This window comes from Mauremys reevesii, linkage group 10, assembly GCF_016161935.1.
Source record: "Mauremys reevesii isolate NIE-2019 linkage group 10, ASM1616193v1, whole genome shotgun sequence".
Lineage (NCBI taxonomy): Eukaryota > Metazoa > Chordata > Testudines > Geoemydidae > Mauremys > Mauremys reevesii.
In genome coordinates, this window is record NC_052632.1 from 73,941,765 (window position 1) to 73,964,311 (window position 22,547).

The 22,547-nt window shown below is 42.6% G+C and overlaps 1 protein-coding gene across 7 annotated transcripts in view; it reads right to left on the reverse strand.

Moving 5' to 3' along the window:
• Positions 1-22,547, reverse strand: part of MAD1L1 (mitotic arrest deficient 1 like 1) — a 502,922-nt gene that overhangs the window by 223,809 nt on the left and 256,566 nt on the right. For all 7 annotated transcript variants that reach the window (XM_039492582.1, XM_039492583.1, XM_039492584.1 and 4 more), the window contains one exon: positions 11,938-11,994. In XM_039492582.1, the coding sequence (XP_039348516.1) occupies positions 11,938-11,994 (57 nt within the window). The remainder of the gene's footprint in view (positions 1-11,937; positions 11,995-22,547) is intronic.

The window sequence follows — 22,547 nt, forward strand, 5'->3', positions numbered from 1 at the left end:
TAATTCAGAACCAAAACCACCAATGAGGCTGCAGAGATATTCCACCTCCTCATGTACAAAGCCATAAATGACAGAAGAACTGCCAATGCATTCCACCAAAGAACTGCCAATGCATTCCACCAAAGAACTGTGATTTGATGGTGGCTTACTTATTCTAGTTTTTTTCCATATTAGTTTTCTTGCCAGCAAGTCATCAAATAAGTGGTTAGAGAAAACTGTCAATGAGCATATGTATTTCAACTAATTAACCTGGAGAAAGGATGATGGGGAAAGAAAAGTCTAAACTCCAGCTCTGTGCTTCCACTGTCTCCCAGGACAGATGCATGATAATGTCAGTCCTTGCTTGATTTCATAGGAAGCTAAGAAGCCCTTGTTGGCAGACTGAGTGCTTGATTCAGTTTTCAAACACATCTCATCCTGAGGTGGTTCCCTGAACACAAATGCAGCCCCCTCAGAACTGGTGCCAGTTTGAGCAAAGCTCTTTCACATTCCTGCAAACACAGCAGCCACAATTTTGCAGGTGTTCGCTATGCTGGAGGCACTCTTCTGACTCCTGTCTTGGCTGCAAGAAGGAGGAAGAGCTGGGGCCATACTCAGCCTGTTTTCTGAATTCCCTGTTATAGGAAGCCGGGGAATTGTGCAGGGAAGCCAATTAGCATTATGTGAAAGAAGCAGCTCTCTCAGCAGGGGCTTCCAATGGCCCCCAAGAAACACCGGCAGATGCTTGAAGTCATCCCTGTTGTTCCTCAAACCCCTCCCAAGAACAGCTTGTGGAAGAGTTGATTTAGAAGCACTCAAGTTTTCCAACGAAATGAGCCATCACAAAACCCTCTTGCTACAGCAAAGAAAAGGAACACAACAAAAAGAATAAAGCAGGCGCTTCTGGGTCAGACCTTCCCATTTTATCCTGCAACGTGTGCCTATGGCCCTCTTCAATCAACACTACCCTTACCAAAGCAAGTGGTCACAAAAAGAAAACCAGAAAGCAACACACCATTGAATACCATTGCTTTAGCATGGGTTTTCCCAGCCTTTGGGACACATGCTCTGACTGCCATCAACAATAACCTCTTAGGCTCAGTACAAAGGGGAAGGGGAAGTGTGAAATGATCTGCAGTAGAAAATATTAGCACTGGAAGCAGCACCAACAGGACAGGGCCTGGCAAGAGCTTGCTTTTATACAACCAGTCATTAGAGGTTAATGAAATATCCATAAATAAGTAAAAATTCTCCTGACAAGCCAGAGCCTGTAATACAACGAAGAGCTGTCAGCTTCAGTTAAGCAACTCCAAAAAAGGTAGGATGAACCATTCATTATTTACCAAGAGGTCATAGGAAGAGTTCTGCTATATGATCTTCTAGTCTCTGTGGATAAATGAGGTTTTGCAGCTTCTTCCAAAGGATTTTATTGCCCTGATAGAACAGTTCAGAGAGACACACCCCGCCCCCAACTGTGACCACCACCACCACGCCTCTGGCAGCCAAAAGCACTGCTGACAATCTATTCTCATGCCACAGAGACACAGCGCAGATGGAAGGCAAAATAAATAATGGGGAAGCATCTTTTTCTGAAGAAAGCAAAATGCCCTGCCCCGGTATAGCTCATAAGTATTGTGGGAATGGGAGGGAGAAGGATCTGAGAGCTGTTTCTCATCCCTCAGGATGATACAAGGAGTTAAGGATTATTGCCCCTCCCCTGATGAGCAGTGGTCAAAGGAATTCAAGTTGTGCCCTGTTTACATGCATGTTCTCTGTGCAGAACTAATCACTCTCCAGGCTCCTTCTCTCTTCCAGGTCAGACAGAACTGAAATCCCAGAAGAATCGAGGAACTCACACCTGATACTTCTCCCTCCGTCCCTCTCCGAAACAACCTACTAGAGCAGAAAGTCCTCACTCCTCTCTAGAAGCAGCTTTAACCCAACTAATACAATCAAACCCTGTCACCCTGAGATAGCGCATGATTCATCACAGACCATGGAGAACAGAAAGGCTCTGTATTTAAAGAGCATTGACTTTGCTTTTCAAATCAGGGAACATCTTATAAAGCTTTCCACCCATACTCATCTGCACCAAAAAGGAGGAAATTCCTGGTGTTTCTGTTCTGCCATCATTTCAGTCATAATCCTGCATTGTAAAGGTCAGGGCATGTTGTGAACCATCGCCCAGTTTCTGAATAGACATGAAGTTTTGGAAAGCAAGGCTTTCAAATGTGATCCTTTTAAGTGGAAAGCAAGATCTGTTACAGATCATCTACTTCAGCACTGCAGGGCATACCCTTTAGACCACATTCACCTGCCCTTAACAAGGAACACAATATTCCTCACAGCACCAATGTGCGCAAGTAAAACAAATACTCTTCACCAGGTTGTAGAGAAGCATCATGCCTCCCTCTACTGGCTAATCTACATGTATGTGAGCCCTGTGGCCTGAAGTTCTAGGGTAAGGAGCTCTCTGCCCCTTCTATTGACGAGCAGGGGGAAGAACGGCCACAGAGCTGCTTCATCTTCATAAGCTTTTCAACACAGAACCGCAGATGAACAGAAGCTCCAGAGAGGAAGGAGCTCTCTCCTCCTCCATCCAATGTATGGATAAAGAGGGGGAAGAATGGCTAGAGAGAGCTTTATTTGCATACACTTTCTACCCAGAATTCCTCCAGTTTGAGAGTCACAGTCACCATATGCAAACTCAGAGTTGTGTATTACAACTGACAGAAGAGGGGAAAGCGTTCCTTGTGTTGTGACAAGGAGTGTATTGCCAGTGGCAAGGACTCTGCTCAGGGGTCCCATATACTACTGGTTCCTCACCACTGAGTATCCTGTGCTGTTGAGAAAACTCTTCAATGGCAGATAAAAGAGGCAGCTCTTCAGTGCAGTGCAATGTAGACAGGGATCCTGCCTGATGCTGTAGAGGACAGCAGCAGAGCTGAGTGAACTCTGGAGAACCCCCTTGTACCCAGCCAAATAAAAATTACTACAGATGGGTTAGGTGGAGCCATCTCAGGGCAAGACCAGGCAGCACTTCCCAAGGGACTGGACTAGAGACAGGTTTGTGTCTGTCTGAATGCACCGCAGGACTTGCACTACACTAAACCATGAGTGGGGTTTAGCAGATGGGGAAAAGATAAAGTGACATGGTAAGGGAACATTTGCCTATTGGATGGTCACAGCAGCACGTAGGGAACAGAGTTAATGGACTACTGCCAAAATTACCATGGAGGAGTGTTTTATTTATCATTCATATAATTATGCTGTTGTGTTTTCCCAAGTTGATGCTGTATTCCCTTTTCCCCCAATACATTTGTCCTTGTTTTGTATGCAGACTCAGTGTTAATGAGTGGGAAAGTAGTGCCTTTACGGGCTGCCAGGGAAGGTATTTAATGATCGCCGGAATCCTGGGTAGCGGGAGGAGCCAGTAGTGTTCGTTACCTAGGCGTTCCTCTTAAACCTCTCTGAACACAACTTCTGTTGGTGCCAATACCTCGGGGAAGGGTTACAGAGAGGGTAATACTTTATTAGTGCTACAGCTACTGTTGTGCTGTTGCCTTAGGGGGTGGTGGTCTGTCTGTTTTTTGCCCTCACGATTAAGGGTTCAGTCTCCACTGACAATCCTTAACGGGAGGGTCATTACATAACGATGGAAAAGTCACGAGCTGAAACTTCACTGATCGCATCAGCAGCATCTGACCACAGTGCCAAGATGTTAATTCTAATCCCACTATCACAGGTGCATCCTTCCTTTTCCAGCAGTTCTGTGTTCTTGTTCGAACTCACAAGCTCAGCACAGTCAGGTTTGGTCAGAACCCGAGTGAGAGATCTAGGAAAACCTAGGTGCTGAAGAAAGTGGTGTTCGTGAATGAGTAGCTGGCACTTTTCAAACAACACTAATCTAATAATCCAGAATAATCACAGTAGACACTATGCTGTAGGAGATGATGTCTTTCAAAGAAGAGGTAAAATTGAGGCCCTGATCATTTGAGATTATCAGTCGTCATCTACAAGAGTGGGGGAGGGATGTCCTAACCTCAGCGTCCTCACCAAGTTCCCGCAGATGCTTTTACAGGTGCTGGTACTAGGTGGGAAAGCCAAGTTGACAGATTTTCAAGTCTATAGGTTTTTCATTCAGTCTAATTAATGAAATATCCCTTTTTGCTATTGCTAATGGTCAGGTTTGCCTTGTTTGTGAAAGTCCATTAGGGAGAACACAAATCAGACCCCAATCAGTTCACTGGTTTCGCTATATAACAAACTCCCAAAAGGCAGAAATATCAGCTATGTAAAGAAGGTGGGTTTTATTATTAAAGCCTCCTAGTCCTCTGGGGTTTGCTTGCAGAGGCACTACTTACTGAACAAACTTCTCACAAACAGCACGTTCGGCAAGTAGGGAGGAATGGGTGACGAGCCCAGACTGAAACCTCCCTGTCAGCGGTGTTTTCAATATTCCTGTTTATCCTTGTGCAGAGAGAGATTGCGCTTACAGAATGACCCTCACCCCTGTGCAGAACACAAGGCCTGTGCACCACTAAAGCCTTCAAAATAGGGCCTAAGGGGACTTCAGTGGAACTGGTCCATTGGAAGAAGTGAATTTCACCCATAATGAGGGAACCTGGAGTCATGGCTGCAGTAGCCTATCAACTCAGACATCTGAAAGACTGAAGAGCATCATCTTCAAACTCCTAAGTTTTGACAGAAAAGACTGAAGCCTCAAAATCCAGGTGATGTGTGACTAGGGAACTATCTACCTGGTAAAGAAAGGAAAGTCCCCATGAATTATTTTGAGAGACAACTTCGAAAAGACAGCAAGGAATCATGCATCACCAGGATCCTGAAATTGTACCTCCACACAACTGAATCAAATGACCAGAGATTCCAAGAGCTCTCAAGCAATCAGAAGCATCTTGAATAAAGCAAGTACTACTTCATTACTCTAGAGCAGCAGGCTCCCCAACAATATTGTTAGGATCAGAGAATGTAAATAATACTAAGTTATAACTATCAACTCTATGATACTACAGCCAGACTCCTGGATGGAAATGCAGCATTAAGCCAACACTGCAATAACTCTGTTAGACTCCAGTGAAGCTTCCAAGGCTGGGCATGAAGCACTGAGGCAAGACTGAATCACCACAGCCACATTTTTTGCCTTCAAGAGCATCATTTCAGCTAGAATCACCATACAGCTCAGGTACCGAGTTTCCCTTTTCACATATCATAGCTGCCTTTCCTATGAGGAGCCAGGAGCCCAAGAAGAAAGAGAAAGGCTCTCTCTGCTTTGGAAACTACTCAAGTCCTTTCCACTGCTGCATGAAAGTCCTTAACCCCATGTCAGCTGTGATTGTCTTCAATGAGAAAATGTAAACTGTCCTGCTCAAACCAAATGGTACTGCCGAGTTCCATAAAACTTTAATGTTAATGGTTCCAACAGCAGGTTCATTTGTGTAATGGGACTTTTAAACAGACAGTTTATTTCTTTTTAATTCGAGGAGAATGTACTGTTTGATCCCATGTGCCTAGATGGATTTTTAAAACAGAAATAAACCAGTACAATCGAATGACAGAGTCTCCTCTTCTAACCTAATTAAAGTAGCACTGATACAGCAGCATGTGAAAGTGCAGCATGCTGATCCCCTCCCTGTGTCATACGTGATTTATTCACCTATTCAAGATCCCGATGTTTCCCTGTCTCTATTTGTTCCATCCCCAGTAATATACAACAGATGTTTTTGATTTTGCCAGTGTCTTGTGTGCTGAGCATGAATTTCCAGAGATGGAACTTAAAGCAAATGCCAGCAGAAGAAATTTTGCAAGGGACCATTCATTTAATCTGCTAAAACAGGGAGTCAGAAATAGATGCTGTTTCCATGCCTTACAGGTTAGTATACACCACTCCACAGGGAATAGAGAGGGACAAGTTTCCTATGAATATTATAATGGGTACAGAGGCTGAGCTCTTTTCTAGGAATAGTACTAGGGTAGATATATTCTCAGAATCATTGTATTTCTTTCCCTTCCCTGAAGAAAGAATTTACCATGAGAACTACGGCTCCATATCTAGGTAGAATGGATGGAGGGGGGGAAAAATCAGTTCCCCCTCCTACAATACATAGCTTTTTCCCCTTCCCATCAGTCCAACTTCCTGAAGGAACAGAACTCCAAGGGAAAGTGCAAAATCATACCCCTAATTTAAAGGATAAGGACAGGAGAAAGTGTGTGCGGGGAAAGCAGCAAAGAATCCTGTGGCACCTTATAGACTAACAGAAGATCGCCTTCTTATATTTTCCTTTAAGTATCTCTCTCTCTCTCTCTAGATACATGTTTCTAGTCCACCAATCAGCATGGCAGTTAGGTAATGGTACACCAGGGGATCCTAAACAACAATCTCTTTCAGATTCACTGCACATGATTGAGGAGTTAACATTTCTCCTGGTGAGCAGGGTTCGTTCACAATGCTGTTCTAGTGGTATTGGTGATATTGGATCCTCCTCTTTACCATTCTCCCTTGTCTTCTGACTCCTGCTGTTCATTCCCCCCATTTCAAATTACAATATTCTTGTATTGATCTCTACAGCACAACCAACAACTTGCTTAACTGATTGATCCTATCACTTCTGCTCTACTCCTGTAGACCTTCATTTGTATCACAGGCACTGTTACGGATATTGTTAATTCTTCCTTAACTTCTTGAATTTTACCATCTAAATTTAAATATGTGTTGGTTATTCCAGGTATAAAGAAGCCTAGTTTAAATACTTAAACCATCAGGAACTTTTTCAAATTTTGAACCATTCTTTCCCCCTTTGCATCTAAACTGTTATCATCTCATTTGGGATCAGTTTTTGCTGTATTTTTATAACCACATTCATCCTTTTCAATCCAATTTTAGCACTGGATAGTTCGCTAAACTGCCTTACTACATGTCTGTTAAGATCACATTGTTGCTAAGGTGAATATCCAGGCAGTCATCTGTCTTGGGTTTTTCTTGTGTAAGAAGCTAGGACTTGTAGAAATATTACGGAGATTTGTTGTCATCTAAATTAGTTTGGAAACCAAAGCTTTGCATTCTCATAGATGTTAAGCTATTTTACTGATCATTCCTTTTTTGCAGCTTGTGTCTGAAAAACAAAAGGAAAAAAACCCTGTCCTTCTACAGCCATCCCCCCACATGGGTGATCTTCAGGGTTCTATACTAGCTTCAGATTTATTTATACCTGCAGCAGCTTAGTGCTCTAATTCCTACGGATTTAACTGCCAGCTATTTGTAGATGATCTGCAGGCTTTATCTGTCTCTTAGAACCTTCACCTGTATCACTCTTGTTGTCCTGGTGATATTCCTAACTGCATGTTTGATCACCTTTCATTATTAAATATGGATACAATGGATATTTTATTTCTTAGCCCTAATGCCCAGCTACCCACCATAGGTCTATTTTGATGTTCACTCTTCTGTATTATCACTCCCATTACACACAGACTAAAATGTGGGAGTTTCTTTTGTTTCAGCTGGTATTTCACTCAAAGATCAAATCCAAGATAAGGCTTGTAGGCTCCTCCATTTACTAAATGTTTCTAATCTGTGGATTTCTGCTGCCTACCCCTTGGTGCACGCTGGTTCTTTCTCAGCTCAGCTTCTGTAATGATCTTTATGTCTCTTTCAAGTTCATAATTGTTGCAGAGCAATGCTGTTCACTTCAGTTTCACTATTCCTGTTTCTTCTATGTTCTTTCCTTAATTAAGTGTTCATTTTGGTTATCCCTAAAGACACAAATACAGTTTAGCATTTTGAAATTTAAGGCACTTCACATTGCTACACCTTCATCACACTCATTATACAATTTGGTCCCAGGGCTATTTCCCAGCTTGTAAATCACTCTCTTTGTATTCACCTTTCTATGTTCTCTCTCTATCCCTCTCCCACCATTTTCTTAATTTCTTCTGTTATGGCCTCCAGTTCCTCTAATTTATTTTGTTAGTTACATTTCCAAATCTCCTTTGCTTCCTACCCCGCTCAGCAACACTTCTGACTCCCCTACCTGGCCCCTTAAATCTGTATGAAGGTAAAAAAAAGAATCTTTTCAAATCACCAGTCTGAAGCCTTCAGAGCTCACATTTGCCCTGGAAGCCATGCTGCCTTTTTGAGACAAAAGCCTGAGATGCCCAGAGTGCTTCTGGAAAACGAAAACACAGGCACGCTTCTTTGATACCCAAACACCAACATCACTTCCCTCAGAGATTAAATGGTGAAAAAGGTCTAGACACAAATGCCACCCGCTAAAGGGACTAAAGGGAGATGGAGATCACAGACCCCTGCCACTATTTGGATAACGTGCCTGAGCCAGATAATTCTGTCATGAGTACAAGAGGATATGAGTGAAGGGAAACAAAGTCAGGAATTCAAAAAACCAAAACCTCCTGCGAAGAACACTTGGGTGTATGTCTCAGCAAGGGGAAACGGAAATCAGATTTATGCACTGTCAACCCAATATGCGCACAAACAGCATTAAACTAAATTGCCACACATATAAAGATCCTGGAACCACAAACTTAGCTTGATGAGCACACTGAACGATCCCCTGATATACGAACAAGTTGCAGAGAAAGCTGTTCAAGAGTACTAACTTATTTCAAAAACTCCTTCGTTGACATAACCAACAAAACAAAACTTGCAGAAAAATGGGTTGAAAAGAACAAAATAAAAGTTGCTTTCAGCAAGAACAAATGAAGTTGAACTTTTTTCTTGCAGAATCAGGAACAAATGGTTACCCAGTTTTTGGTGAAGTCCTGACAGATTGGCTGCCGACCATCCTGTAATCACATGCCACACAGCTCCTCTGCAGAAAAACACACCCCCACAATGGGAACACAAACACCCAAAAAAAGCAAATAAGGGAAAATAAATAACTTAAAGGAAATGGGAAAGAAAATCAAAGTTCCATTAAAATAATTAAACAACTCAATGATGGGGGTAATTTCTATTAAATCAGAAAATAAATTCTAGGTTCAAGTTCCCTGAAGGGTATAAAATATTAGAGCGTGTTTTATGGCTTAATCACAAACTCATTTCTCCAGCCACTACTGGCCATGTCTAATTAGGGTGAAGTATGTTAATGATAGCAGCACAGCCCAGAGACGTCTTCAGTTGCGATATTAATTGCATTTAGGGAAAGAAGCATGAATTGTGCTTATACAAGCTAATTAGTATGGGTTTGCTAATTAATACTGGAAAGTCAAACTGCCTTTGTCTTGTCAACTGCAATTAGCTGGAGCTGTTTAATTTCTTTTTTTCCAGTAGTAAACTGATTTTTAGCAGAGAAATAATTGAATCATGTGCTGCAATACACTATGTCAGTTAACTCAACATGTCTATTACACTTTTTGATACAGTGCATTTTGGTGCACTATCAGCAAGCGGCACATGCCACCACTCTTCTAGAATTCTCTGGGCCCACATGTCTCCCTGAAACTGGGCCCCTCTCCTCCTGGCAGCGCAGAGCATGCAGTCACTCTAGTCTAGGCCACTCTCCCAGTGCACTAATGCTGCAGAGGCTTGGATTTTAAATATCAGTATGTCCAAATTGAGTTACCTTCATTGGGCCCACAGTAGACAAACACCCACTCCGACCCATTGATGAGATAAAATCTGTTACACCACTGAACTCACAGCACATCAGTTCATCTTCACCACTGTGAGCAGTGTGGGAGAACTATTAGCACTCATTAAGGTGGTTGCAGAGATGTCACCTGCACAGCATCTTATCCCAATCAGCAGCCCAAAGACCCGCTGGATTGTGTGATAGTGCCTGACAGGTGTTTATTCCATTTTACTCACAGCCATAGACTAAGCTCATGCAGAGACTAACTGGTGAAAAGCAATATCCACATTTGTCAGAACACAGGATAAGCAGCAGCCTTTTTGTATCTTCCCAGCCACAAAAGCTTAGCATCAAACTAACAAGAAGAAGATCATTGGTAAATAATGGGGAGGTGGATACAAGGGAAAGGAGATGCAAGGAATCCAAATCAGGGAAACATCTGCTGACGTGTCAATTTAAAATGAGTCTGAAAATAAGGCCACCTAGGTGAGAGAGAGAGAGAGTTGGAGAAACATGCCAGGAGAGAACATTTGTTCAGTAGCAGAGAGTGCTACAATCCTTTGAGACCTCAGGTGGTCTGAAATGGAATGGCAGCATCCAAAGGGAACATTACCACGTCACCCCTAAAGAAATAAGAGAGGGAGATTTTATTTGTGGAAGGAGGAAAAACATCTGCAAAGCCAACCTCCAGTTCTGAAGAGGAGCTACAATAAGTCAGCTTCTTTCAAATGGGATATGAGTATGGGAGAGAGAGAACAGATTGTTACATGCTATGGAACAATTTTCTCTGGTCTACTGAATGAAACTCACCAATCTAAATAAAGCTCATATCTCAACACTCTGCCATCCATACTCCAAACTACCATAGCCTAGGGCCAGAAGTCAGGAGCCTCTTTCTACCAGACTGGCATAGGCTCCATGAGGACGACCACAACACCTCCAGCGTTCTGTTAAATTAAAACTCCCCAAGAGTATACACTGGGTACTGCTTACTCTTGTATCCCCCTCTTCAACAATAGCGTACAACAGCTTTTCATATGTAAACGCAAGGAACTAAACTTTCCCAATCTTATCTGCTAGCACATTTAGTGCTCCAAGCCATCAACGGGAGATATGCAACTGAAAACTGGAGCCAGAGTCATTTCTGAGATGCTTACAGAAACCACACTGAACCTGGAAGATGTACAATTTTCTATTCATACGTCCAGCGAGCACGGGCCCAGTGCTAAATGCACCAAATTTAAAACTGAGAGCCCATGTAATTTAGAGACTAGATGATAAAATGGAATTAATAGTGTTTTCTCTGGAGATCTCAGCTCACATCTGACTCGAGTCAATGTGAAATTGACTAATCCTTCAAAAAGATCTGTCCACGTCAGCCAGCCACCGCACCGTTTGACACAACTGGCAGTCTCTGTTTATGGAAAGTGCAATATTGGAACAGCAATGAATGACACAGTCAAACTAAGAGGCATTGACAGAAGTGTGGCAACTCACTGCAAGAATAGCAAGAGGGTTGAAGATCAAGACCAACGTGCATTAGCAGAGTTGTGTGGAGGCCCATAGGAAGATAACAGAAGCGGCGGATAGCAGTTGGGTTTCAGACCAGAGGTTTCTTCAGCACCTGCTGACTGTTGCCAGTCCTACAAGTTCACTTTCATGACTGTTAAAATTCACTCAATTTAACATAAAACAATACTATATTGTTTATCTTTTTGTTCTGGACCATGCAGCTTTGTCCACAATAAAAAAAATTCTGAAACTTTGGGACCTGCTCATTTGCACACCACAAGACTTGAAAGGTTAAATGTTGATGTCTTATTCATTCCTGAATATGAAGGATCACGTATAGTAAAGCAACTGAATTGTGCACAACCTCGCTTCTCCTGGTTTTCTGGCCCATTTCCTGTTTCTGAGAAGGTTAGAGTCAACTGAATAGACAAGTGCAAATGAAAAATTAATAAATAATAAAAACTAGTTTGCAGAGGATTCTGTCACATCTAACACAAATTGCAGCCACCCAAGGAAAATATCTGATTCATTATGAAGTAAAATGCTTATTTTCCTTCTAGAATTGCTAATGAATAGAAGGCAAATTGCCAGGAAGAATCCAGGCTTTCGAAGGAGAAGCAGCATTTAGTAATCTCAGCAGAATGCAGGGCTTCTACCAAGTCAATATGGAGACAGACAAGGGGCCAGACCTGTGATATTCTTTAATGGGACACACACACTCTCCCCCTTGCAAGGTTCACTGCCTGTTCACATCTTGAATTCAGGATCCACATTCTTATGATTGCACATCATATTTTCACCACTGTGAAACAAGGAGTAAAAGAAAATTAACACATACCATATCTGCTCTTTGCTTCTGGGTCCCCACTTCTTCCAAAACTTGGGACAGCTGAGCCTTCAAGAAAATAAAAAATCAGAACAGTGTTTTTAGCCACTATGATCTTTGTTCAGTAACATTATTGATTATTACAGTTTGCCACCACTAAGTGCCCAGCACTCCAGTTCTGGGAAATGTGGACTGAGCTAAGTAGCACCTAAATACCTCAAACACCGCAGGGCCCATCGGATTGCTTCTGCTCAGATGATGTATTAAAAGTTTGAGGTTTTCAAGTCTCTTTTTATTTGATCAAAGGAAAAAACCCCACATTTATGCACTTTCTTCTCTTTATATTTTTCGGAGGCTGGTGAAAGATGTTGCATTTATAGCCTGTAGTGGGGCGAGCACCCCGCTCCAGAGAGAAAGGGGTTAAAACCAACTCTGGAAAAAGGCTGCCCCGAGGAGCCAATAAGGGGAAGGCAGGTATCAGCCAATCCGGGCCCAATAGGGCTGGTATAAAGAGGGCTGTGAGCTAGGAGGCAGGCAGTCTCACTCCCGCCTTGGGGTGGGAAGGACCGGGCTGCCTGGGAGCTCAGGGTACCTTCAACAGAGCAGTGCTGGGGAAGGGGCATGCTGAGCTGGGGAGCTCAGGCCTGGCAACCTCCTAGGCTGAGGCCTGACAGGAAGGCCTAAGGAGGTACTGGGGCTGCAGGGAAGGCAGCAGGTCCAACCCCCTAGCCAATGATGAGTGGCCATTCCAGTCTGCAGTTTGCCCCTGAGTATAAGGGCTAGATGAAGACTGGCACTGGTCACTGAAGCGAGGTGGGCTCAGAGGAGTGGGGCTCCCTGGGTGAGGGGCAGCACCCCAAGGTAAGGGGTACCGTAGTCCGGGAGGGACGTGGGGCCTATACGTGGTGGAGATAAAGGGACTGCAAAGGGGTAGGTAACAGAGGGCGAGACACCAGCCATAGAGGGCGCTCCAGGGCTGAGAGAGCTAATTCCTGAATGACCAGCAGGAGGCGACGCGCCAGTGAGTCAGCGATCTGCTACAAGCCTTCAAGATGAAACGTCTTCAGCTACATGTAAAACAAATACAAAACTGACTGCAGCTGAGCTATTTCCTGCTACCACCTTGATAGCGTGTCTCTAATCCAAAAGGATCTACTTCTAGAGATGTGCAGCTCGACAGTCTCCGGACCTATTCTGTCTTTTGACCTCTTTAACAAGCCCGCCAAATAGGATACCAATTGTAGTTCAAACACCATGAAAGTAGCCAGACAAGGAGCAGAGGTAATCATTCATTATCCTGTAATGAATGAAACTCCCCATAAGAAAAAAATTACAATTGCATGAAATACAGCATGAACATATCTAATCACGTTATACTGTAGAGAGCCCCCAATAACACACACACAGGATCTATTGTGACATATTGGACCGTTATTATTATTTATTTGTATTAATGTGGTGAATAGAGACTACAATCAAAATCAGTGCCTTGTTACAAGAAAAAGTCCTTGCCCCAAAGAGCTTGCAATCTACAGACACATGAAATACAAGAGTAGGTGCAGAAACAGAGGCACAAAGAAAGGAAGTGACTTGCTCATAGTCACACAGCAGGTCACTGGCAAAGCTGGGAATAGATTGAGCTCTCCTAAACCCTAATCCAGTTTTCTATCCAATGGACCATATTGCCTTTCATGGAAATGCATGTAGTGAAGACTATTCACAGATATTTTTGCAGCCTTCAGGCAGAGCAGTTCAAAAGCTCCTGCCTTTGTGAAGCAGAACTTGAACGTGATGGGTTGTGTCACAGAAACCTCATTGGGACTGCCACCTGATGTGCTGAGACTACCTCTAAACCCGTTTTCCCTGGCATCTTGGGACCTCAGTACCTTGCCTGGTTGTGCCAGACGCACTAGCCTGCTACAAACACAGACCCAGGTCTGAAAGTCCCCCAAAAGCTGCAGGCTTAACTGAAAATACCTTAAGAAGTGCTCCTGTCTCCAGCACTCAGATACCCAGCTCCCAATGGGATCCAAACCCAAAATAAATCCATTTTACTCTGTATAAATCTTATACCGGGTAAACTCATAAATTGTTTACCCTCTAACACTGATAGAGAGATATGCACAGCTGTTTGCTCCCCCAGGTATTAATACTTGCTCTGGGTTAATTAATAAGTAAAAAGTGATTTTATTAAATATAAAAAGTTGGATTTAAGTGGTTCCAAGTAATAACAGACAGAACAAAGTAAATTACCAAGCAAAATAAAACAAAAACACGCAGGTCTAAGCCTAATAAAGTAAGAAACTAAATAGAGGTAAACCTCACCCTCAGAGATGTTCCACTAAGCTTCTTTTACAGATTAGACTTCCTCCTAGTCTGGGTCCTGCAATTACTCACACCCCTGTAGTTACTGTCCTTTGTTCCAGCTTCTTTCAGGCACCTCTTTGGGGTGGAGAGGCTATCCCCTGAGCCAGCTGAAGACAAAATGGAGAGGTTTTCAGGGGCTTATATAGTCACTCTCTTGTGGGTGGAAACCCCTCTCTTCTCCTGTGTAAAATCCCCTCAACAAGATGGAGTTTTGCAGTCACCTGGGCAAGTCACATGTCTATGAATGATTCAGCTTTTTGCAGGCCGACGCCATTGTTTACGTTAGTTAAAACGTTCCCAGGAAAGCTTTGATGTGGACTGGCGACGCCCAAGGTCCATTGTTAGCTAAGTGCTCCCAATTACTTGAATAACCCCTTCACACTATGTTGACCAAAACTGCCTTATGTGCTTCCTACAGCAAGCACTTTAAATACAAGCATAGAGCCAACGCTCATAACTTCAGCTATAAAAATGATACATGCATATGAATAGGATGAATGCATTCAGTAGAACATAACCTTTGCAAAGATATGTTACATGGCATATCTAGCATAAAACACATTCCTGTTGTGTCAATATTTACACTCATCAGCATATTTCTATAAAGCATTATGAGGTGCAATGTCACATGGAGACTAAACAGAGGTATGTTCAGGAACTCCTGTAGAGAAACCCTGATGGGAAGATGCTGTGGTAGAGTCCTGGGAAGTGAAGGTGGCTTGGGTTCTCTCAAGGAGACAAAGGCATGGTGAATATTTTGGGGCTGATGAACTCTCGTTGCAAAGCAGGCTTACAGAGTTTTCCTGGCAGAGGCTCTCTCAAAGAAACCCCAAGCTGGTGCAGTGATAGAGGAACTGGGTTCCCCTAGGAGAAAGCAGTAAGGCAATCTTGGTTCAGAGTTGGCATCTCTTCTGAGTTAAAGATACTCCTATGATTCTTCGGTGATGATGGGCCTTTATGAGAGAAAACGCTAGAGGAAACTGTATTGTAGAATTAGTTCAGAGAAATCACATACAATACTTTTTGTCACTCCTTTCCGCCTCTTCTGTTCCATGACACCATGCTAGCCTCCGATCAGCCTCCCCGTGGCTAGCACAGAGCTTGAAGGATAGTCTCAAAGAAGAAAAGCAAAACACATTTAACCAGTCTAAACAACCCAATACAAACTAAAATTTTTCATACAAGATATTCATTAAACCCTCCAGAATCTCTCTAATGACATCTCTACACCACATGATATGGGCTTTACGAGCACCGTATCCAAAAGAGGTGAACAACAAGCAGTTCATGACAATTAAATGAAAAACATTAAGCTACAAAAGCTAATTGCACTGAAATATAAGCAAACAAAAAATTACAGTCTCAGAGTTCAGCATAAAATGCGTATGTCAATTCCCCAAACAAAGAAACAAACATTGCAATTAGGCAGAGCCCAAGTCTGCCTCAGCCCTCAGTTCAGTGGAAGCGCCAAGAAAGTTACAGGTTCTAGCTGTGCAGACCCTATAAGGATGTCATGTTATTAAAGGAACAGGCACTCATACAAGATGAATGTGGTTTTAACATAAACCTGGGTTCTGGTGTAGGGAAATGAAACACACTCATTAAACACTACAGGAGATGCCAGCCCTGTGCAGACATAAAGAGCAAGCACAAACAAGAGAGAAGCAAAATTGAAATTACCACAAGAATACTGAAATGTCAGGAGACCGATTGTAAATTCACCGACACCTGGGAGCGATTTCTCCCCACAAATATTTAATCGGGTAGAAATCTATCACCAGGTTAGAGTCAGAAAAGAGCCACATTTGCAAAGACATTCTTCATATGCTGGAATAGCCTTTGCAACACACACACAAACGGATGGAATGAACACAGTGGATAGGCAGTAAATAAACTTTCCAACATCTGTAATGGACTCAGGTCTACATAAAGAGGGTTTTAACCATCAGACAAGGACTATTTCACCATCCTAAGTTAGAAACTAAAAAATGATTAAGGGTTACATTCTACTCTACAGTTACACCCAGTGGTTCTCAACCCATGGCCCAATTAGCACACAGCTGCAGCCCATGTGACATCCCCAGGGCCATGCAGGTAGTATATATATTGTGTGGATGAGGCCCACATAACACATAGAAAGTTGCATGTGAGGCCCACAGTGGTAAATAGGTTGATAACCACTGGTTACACCTACTACTGGTTCTGGTCTGTGAGGATCTGTCTTGGACTAAGGAAAAGTCAAACAGACCAAAGACAAAGAGTGCCGAAAAGCAATCCATGAACAGATTGAAATGCCCAGGTGTGAGGGCACTTCACTAAGGCTAGAGTGAGGCTGACCGAGATAGGAGTCTGATGTTGTAGGCTGTAAACCCAAGGGAATTCTAAATCTAAATGGTACTTGGAGGAGCATATTAGGAAAGTCAATTACGTTTACCACAAACCCTGCCAAACATTTTAACAAGTGTGTGTTTCACAGGATACTTTCCTCCAGCCCTGTATTTCCAAAATAAGGAATTTGTCCCCAACCCAAAGTAATAGAGGAGAACAAATTATAGATGCTTAGCACATTTACAACCCGCTTTTTACTTAGAATTCACACTGTAACTCTCCCCTACCATACTGTGCACATATTCTTTTTCCCACTTCTTTCTTCAGTTTCAAATTTGACCTACACAATGGCTGAGGCTAATATTAAGCTCCTGCAAACTGGCTAGGAGGAGAGCTGTCCAAGATGCAAAAGATGATACCTACACACCTTCCAAAACTTAGACACAGGGCAGAGTGCAGTCACTGAAGCAAAGAACAGCACGCAAAGTTCCCGACTCACAAGAAATTATGACATACATGCACTGTTCTGATAGAAACAAAAAGACGTAAGAGGAACTAAGTGCTTGTATATAAGACAAGTTATTGTGCAGAACACTAGGCTGTGAATCTATTGTGCACCAGCTTGCCATGCAGTAACTGCTCTCCGGTACCTTCACTGTGCTGTAGCAGTATCCACACGGGACACCACTGTATGTCGAGTGGAGCACGGTAGACTCACACCCTGGCTTGCTGCACAGTAACTTGCTGGATAGAAAAGCCCTCCATCCCTCTCACGTACTTGAGCATAGAACCTGTGAAAAGTCCAGCCCTGGTAATATCTCTAAACTTTGATTTATTGACAAAAAATTTGCTTAATGAGAAATGAGCACTGGTGAAGAGTTCTGTACTGAGAACTCAGGAAAATGAAATCCTCTATTTCTCCAGAGGACAAATACTGCAGGGATAATATTGGGTCAACCATCTCCTCTCTGCCCCACCTGACCATGACACTGAGCGACTAACTGAGATTCGAACCAGTGATCTAGAGTTAAGACCTTGTGTTCCATTACCAAATTCTTAAGCCTTGGTAAAATTAAACAGTGGGGAAACAAATTTGTTCTTAAAACAGGAAGTATCCATGTGTCTTGCTGCTCAAACAAGTGAAATTCATTTACTTGAAGGCTTAATCTGTTGTTTGGGCAGCATACAACATGTCATCATGGCAATGTATCAATTGGGGAACTGTGTAATGGGATGCCACAAGAATGGGAGTTATGGTGTGGTGTTATTTAACATCTTGGCTGAAATTTGGAGCAGGGGATCCACAAAGCACATTAACATAATACATAGATGCGAAGTTTGGCAGGTTTGCAAAAAAAACCTTTTGAAGAGGTCAAGGAAAGGATCAAGAGAAATTAAAAACATGGACAGGAAATAACACAAGATTTAACTTAAAAAAACATACATGGGGAGGAACAGACCTCTCACACTGTTACGCCAACAGAGACCTAGAGGCAAGAGTGGACAGCAAGTTAAATACGAATTGCAGCATGACATGGCAGGCCAATATGATTTTGGGCTGTAATCACAGAAGCATCAAATCACAAAATAGGCTCTCTCTACTGCATTTGTTTCTGGGCAGCTCAGTGCCAAGAAGGGAAGAGGAACTACTGGGAATTCAGAGAATAGCAACCAAACATGATTAGGTGGCTGGAGGAAATCATTTATGAAAAACGCCAAACTATACATTTTAACTCTTTTTACTCAGAGACATAAGTCTTGGGAGGAGTATGAGAGTGTACAAAATGCATAATCACCATGAGAAAATATTAAAGGGTCTTAATATCAAGGATGGAGAGGAATTATGTAGGGTGCTAGAAAGGAGTAGAATTAGATATCATTCATGATCATATTACATCTCTGTGGCAACTACAGCCATTGCTCAAATAAAAATGTAATAGAGATATGTTTAATGTATTGTTAACTGTCATTTAATATGACCCAGCAGCTTGAAATAAGAAGGTTTCAGAGTAGCAGCCGTGTTAGTCTGTATCCGCAAAAAAAACAGGAGTACTTGTGGCACCTTAAAGACTAACAAATTTATTTTAGCATGAGCTTTCGTGAGCTAAAGCTCACTTCTTCGGATGCATAGAATGGAACACACAGACAGGAGATATTTATACATACAGAGAACATGAAAAGGTGGAAGTATGCATACCAACAGGCAGAGTCTAATCAATTGAGATGAGCTATCTATATCGTTAGCAGGAGGAAAAAAAACTTTTTGAAGTGATAATTAAGATGGCCCATAGAAGGTGTGAGGTGAACTTAACATAGGGAAATAGATTCAATTGGTGTAATGACCCAACCATTCCCAGTCTTTGTTTAGACCACAGTTAATAGTATCTAGTTTGCATATTAATTCAAGTTCAGCAGTTTCTCTTTGAAGTCTGTTTTTGAAGTTTTTTTGTTGCAAAATTGCCACCTTCAAGTCTGTCACTGAGTGGTTAGAGAGGTTGAAGTGTTCTCCCACTGGTTTTTGAATGTTATGATTCCTGATGTCAGATTATTTCAAATAAGAAGGTGGCCCAGCCAGCGTTCTACAAGCCAACAGAAAGTGATCTGCTTATCAGAATTTGAGAACCTGATAAGTACCTGATAGGTACAGCAGGAAGACATTCTCACCGAACTCTCTCTTCCACACGCACTGGGGGTTAGCCAAGCACTGAATGTACCAATCTAGTAGTGGTCCGCTGGGACTGTTCTACCAGGCTGTGAAGTAGCTGATCTCTATGTTTTATCACAACAGCCTGAAATGTTAGCCTACCCCCTAGCCCTTTCATTAGCCCAAATCAAATATTGAACCTAGCTCAGCTGTTACAGGAAAGATGCTTGCATCATTCACTGCCATATTCCTACTAGGCCACAGGAAAATGCAAACTAAGCAGACAGTGGCATGAGACACACACACATTTTTTAATTATAAAGGAGAAATGAGGCTCTGAACTTACCCAACATCTCACTTAATCAGAGCACTTCAGAAAAGCTGGCAGCCACTGCAACAGCTTAAGGAAGCAGCTGGAGAGAGACCTTGAATGGCACATAGTAGCCTGTTGCACCCCTTGAATCAGGCACATGGAGGGTATTTACAGGGCCCCCTCAGAAGGAGTTGAGGGGAATGTTATTGTACTGTTTCCTGTCGCTTGCCTTTCAGGTACAGAACAGTTAGGCTGCTCAATTCATACATTTTCAGCCCTGGACCCAAGACCAATTTAGGCCACATGGTCTCATGCCACTTAAGACTCTTTGCAATTTATCATGCCCACTTTCCACCTTATTAATGGAAATGTACATCCCCTTAACAAGGTGCACTCTCAGATTTGCCATTCAGGCCAGAAGAATAAAACATACAGCAGAAGCTGGAGCAAAGTTTGTCATTGTAATCTCAGAGCTTTTTCCTGTAAAAAAGCAACATCCCCACATTTAAGTGACTTGTCTGTTCTATCCAGGTTTTTATGCTGTACCCATCACTCTGGTGTTTGGAGGATCTCTCCCAGTAGCAAGGACATGGACACTGAATTTTCAGACAAAAATGGAAATGTGTTATCTTTCATCTCCCAAGACATTCCCATTACTTAACGTACTATGTTCAATTCCCATGGACCACATTACTCAAGCTTTAAGGAATCTGAAGGTACTGGGTTAAAGAATTGGATAGGTAAGTAAGTTGCCAACCAACAATTTGCACACTAACCACACAGTGTGGTCCGGGCAATCAAAATCAGTTAAGCAGAGTATGCCAGAAAAACATCTTGCTCAGCATTTAACAAATCACTTTAAAAAGCCTTTGAGTAGGGGGGGTGGGAGAGGGAAAAGCATCTGTCAATTTAAAGAGTTCACCCAATGGGACAACGCTGCCTAATGTAACCCATTTCCTAGTACTATTACATCCTCTTCCTAGGAGGTATGATAAATTGTAAGCTGATCATATTCTGGATCTGCTATCCAGACTCTGAAGCAATAATATAAATGGTTTGTGAGCATGGGAACCAATTCAAATACCAGGGAGACATTTCTGAATTGTTCAGTTTACTTCCCTGTGCTCTTTGAGTTAATGGCTCTTCTCAAATACCTTCCAAAGCAGCAATTGTAGCTACATCAGCCATATTTCAAACCTTCACAAGTAAACACAAACATGGGGAAAATACCAGATAGGAGTGAATCAAAAAGGTCAAGATCACTGCTCTCCTCATATCTGCTCCTTGTGTCTGTCAAACAGCCATTAATGCCAGCTCCGGAGTAGGAAGTGTTTGGTCAGAACTACAGAGCTTTGAGGATTAATGAATCAAGCCCCAAACAATCTGTTAATTACAAGGCAGGTGGTTAAGCTGGCCACATCAGTGGCCCCAGTCTCTCCTCTGGAGCATGAATGTGAGCCAGCTGCCCTATGTTATGGACAAGCTGCTCAAGTGACAGAGACACTTGCAGGGAAAATTAAGCTCCTCAACCTCTAGTGAACAAACTTTCGCAACAACAACAAAACCCCCTCCATTCTATGAGCAATTAGCAAATCTAAGTACTCCCTTTGTGAACCCACAGTAATTTACAACTCAGTATCTCACATTCAGGAGCACACACACTAGTTAGCAGCGGCCAAAGAGAGACACAATTAAAAATTGTGTGTGTTACACGCAGGTCATAAATCAAAACAACTTTGACTTGGAGGCATAACACTTTCAAGTCTTGTGTCTTCATTAGGAAATGTGAAGAAGCTCAACACAGTCATAATATAAATGTTTGTCCTTCACGATGAATGGAGATATGCAGAAGTCTCACTACTATGGAGAAAAAAGAGGAGTCATAGCACTCTCCGAGTAATATACCTATCCACATACATGGCTGATTACTCCTGGCTTGTGCCAACTTTCCTAGTCAGAATTCCAGACCAAGGTCCCCAGGGGAAGACAAGCGACCTCTTGGTGGTGCCGGGATTTCGGTGACAAGCTGTAGTTTGCAACCCCTAGGTGTGCAGCACTTACTGAAAAGGACACCTAGGAGACACTGATACAGCGCATTTTTTGTACAGCATCTTCGCCCAGGATTCCTGTAGAGTCCCAGACACACCTTAGAGCTCCTCTTTCCTAACAGACGGGCTGTGAGGATGGTGGTGAATTTCCCATCAGGGCAGCTGCCTCATGAACTAACAAGGGGAAGCCAAGCCTCCAGGGGTTATGACATAGCTGCAAAATGTAACATTTTTTGCCATGTGACAAAAGCCTAAGTTGACCGTAGCAGTATTTTAAAGAAACGTTAGATGCACATTGAAGAAATCCGTTGTGGTGATTGGCCAATTTACTTAGGAGGCCCCAAACTCCCACCATATAAGGTGGCCTTGTGTGCTTCTTTGGCAAATTACCTTAAAAATACTGAGGAATATTTTGTAAGGATCAAAAAAACGCTATTTTAAAATCATGTTTCAAATACATGAAACACAGGAAACCTAAATAAGTCTCATTTTTGGGGGGTCTGATATCACAAACCCTTCATTATTACTCTGGTGTTTGCCTTGAGCTAATCAAAAATCTATGTATAACTTTGCATATTTACCTGTGTAATATACACAAAAGAAATATAGGGCCAGATCCTCTGACTGGGCTAAATTCCCACGTGTTTGTGGCTGGAGCACGCTGTGCCCTTTGTCTGCTTCAACTTGTGACACTGGTCAACCGACCCAGATCCCATGATTTGGTGGGGAGAAAGGGAGCAGAAAGACAGTGTTACACCACCTCTTCCCTTCCCCACTACTCCCCAGGTGAGCCAAGCAGAATTGATCGTGAGGCAATTGATCGTGAGGCACTGAGGTCATGAAACTGCTATTTGACTATTTTGTAACGTAAGAATCTGAAGATGTTTATATTTTATCTAGAATGCTTGAACAGTATCATGGA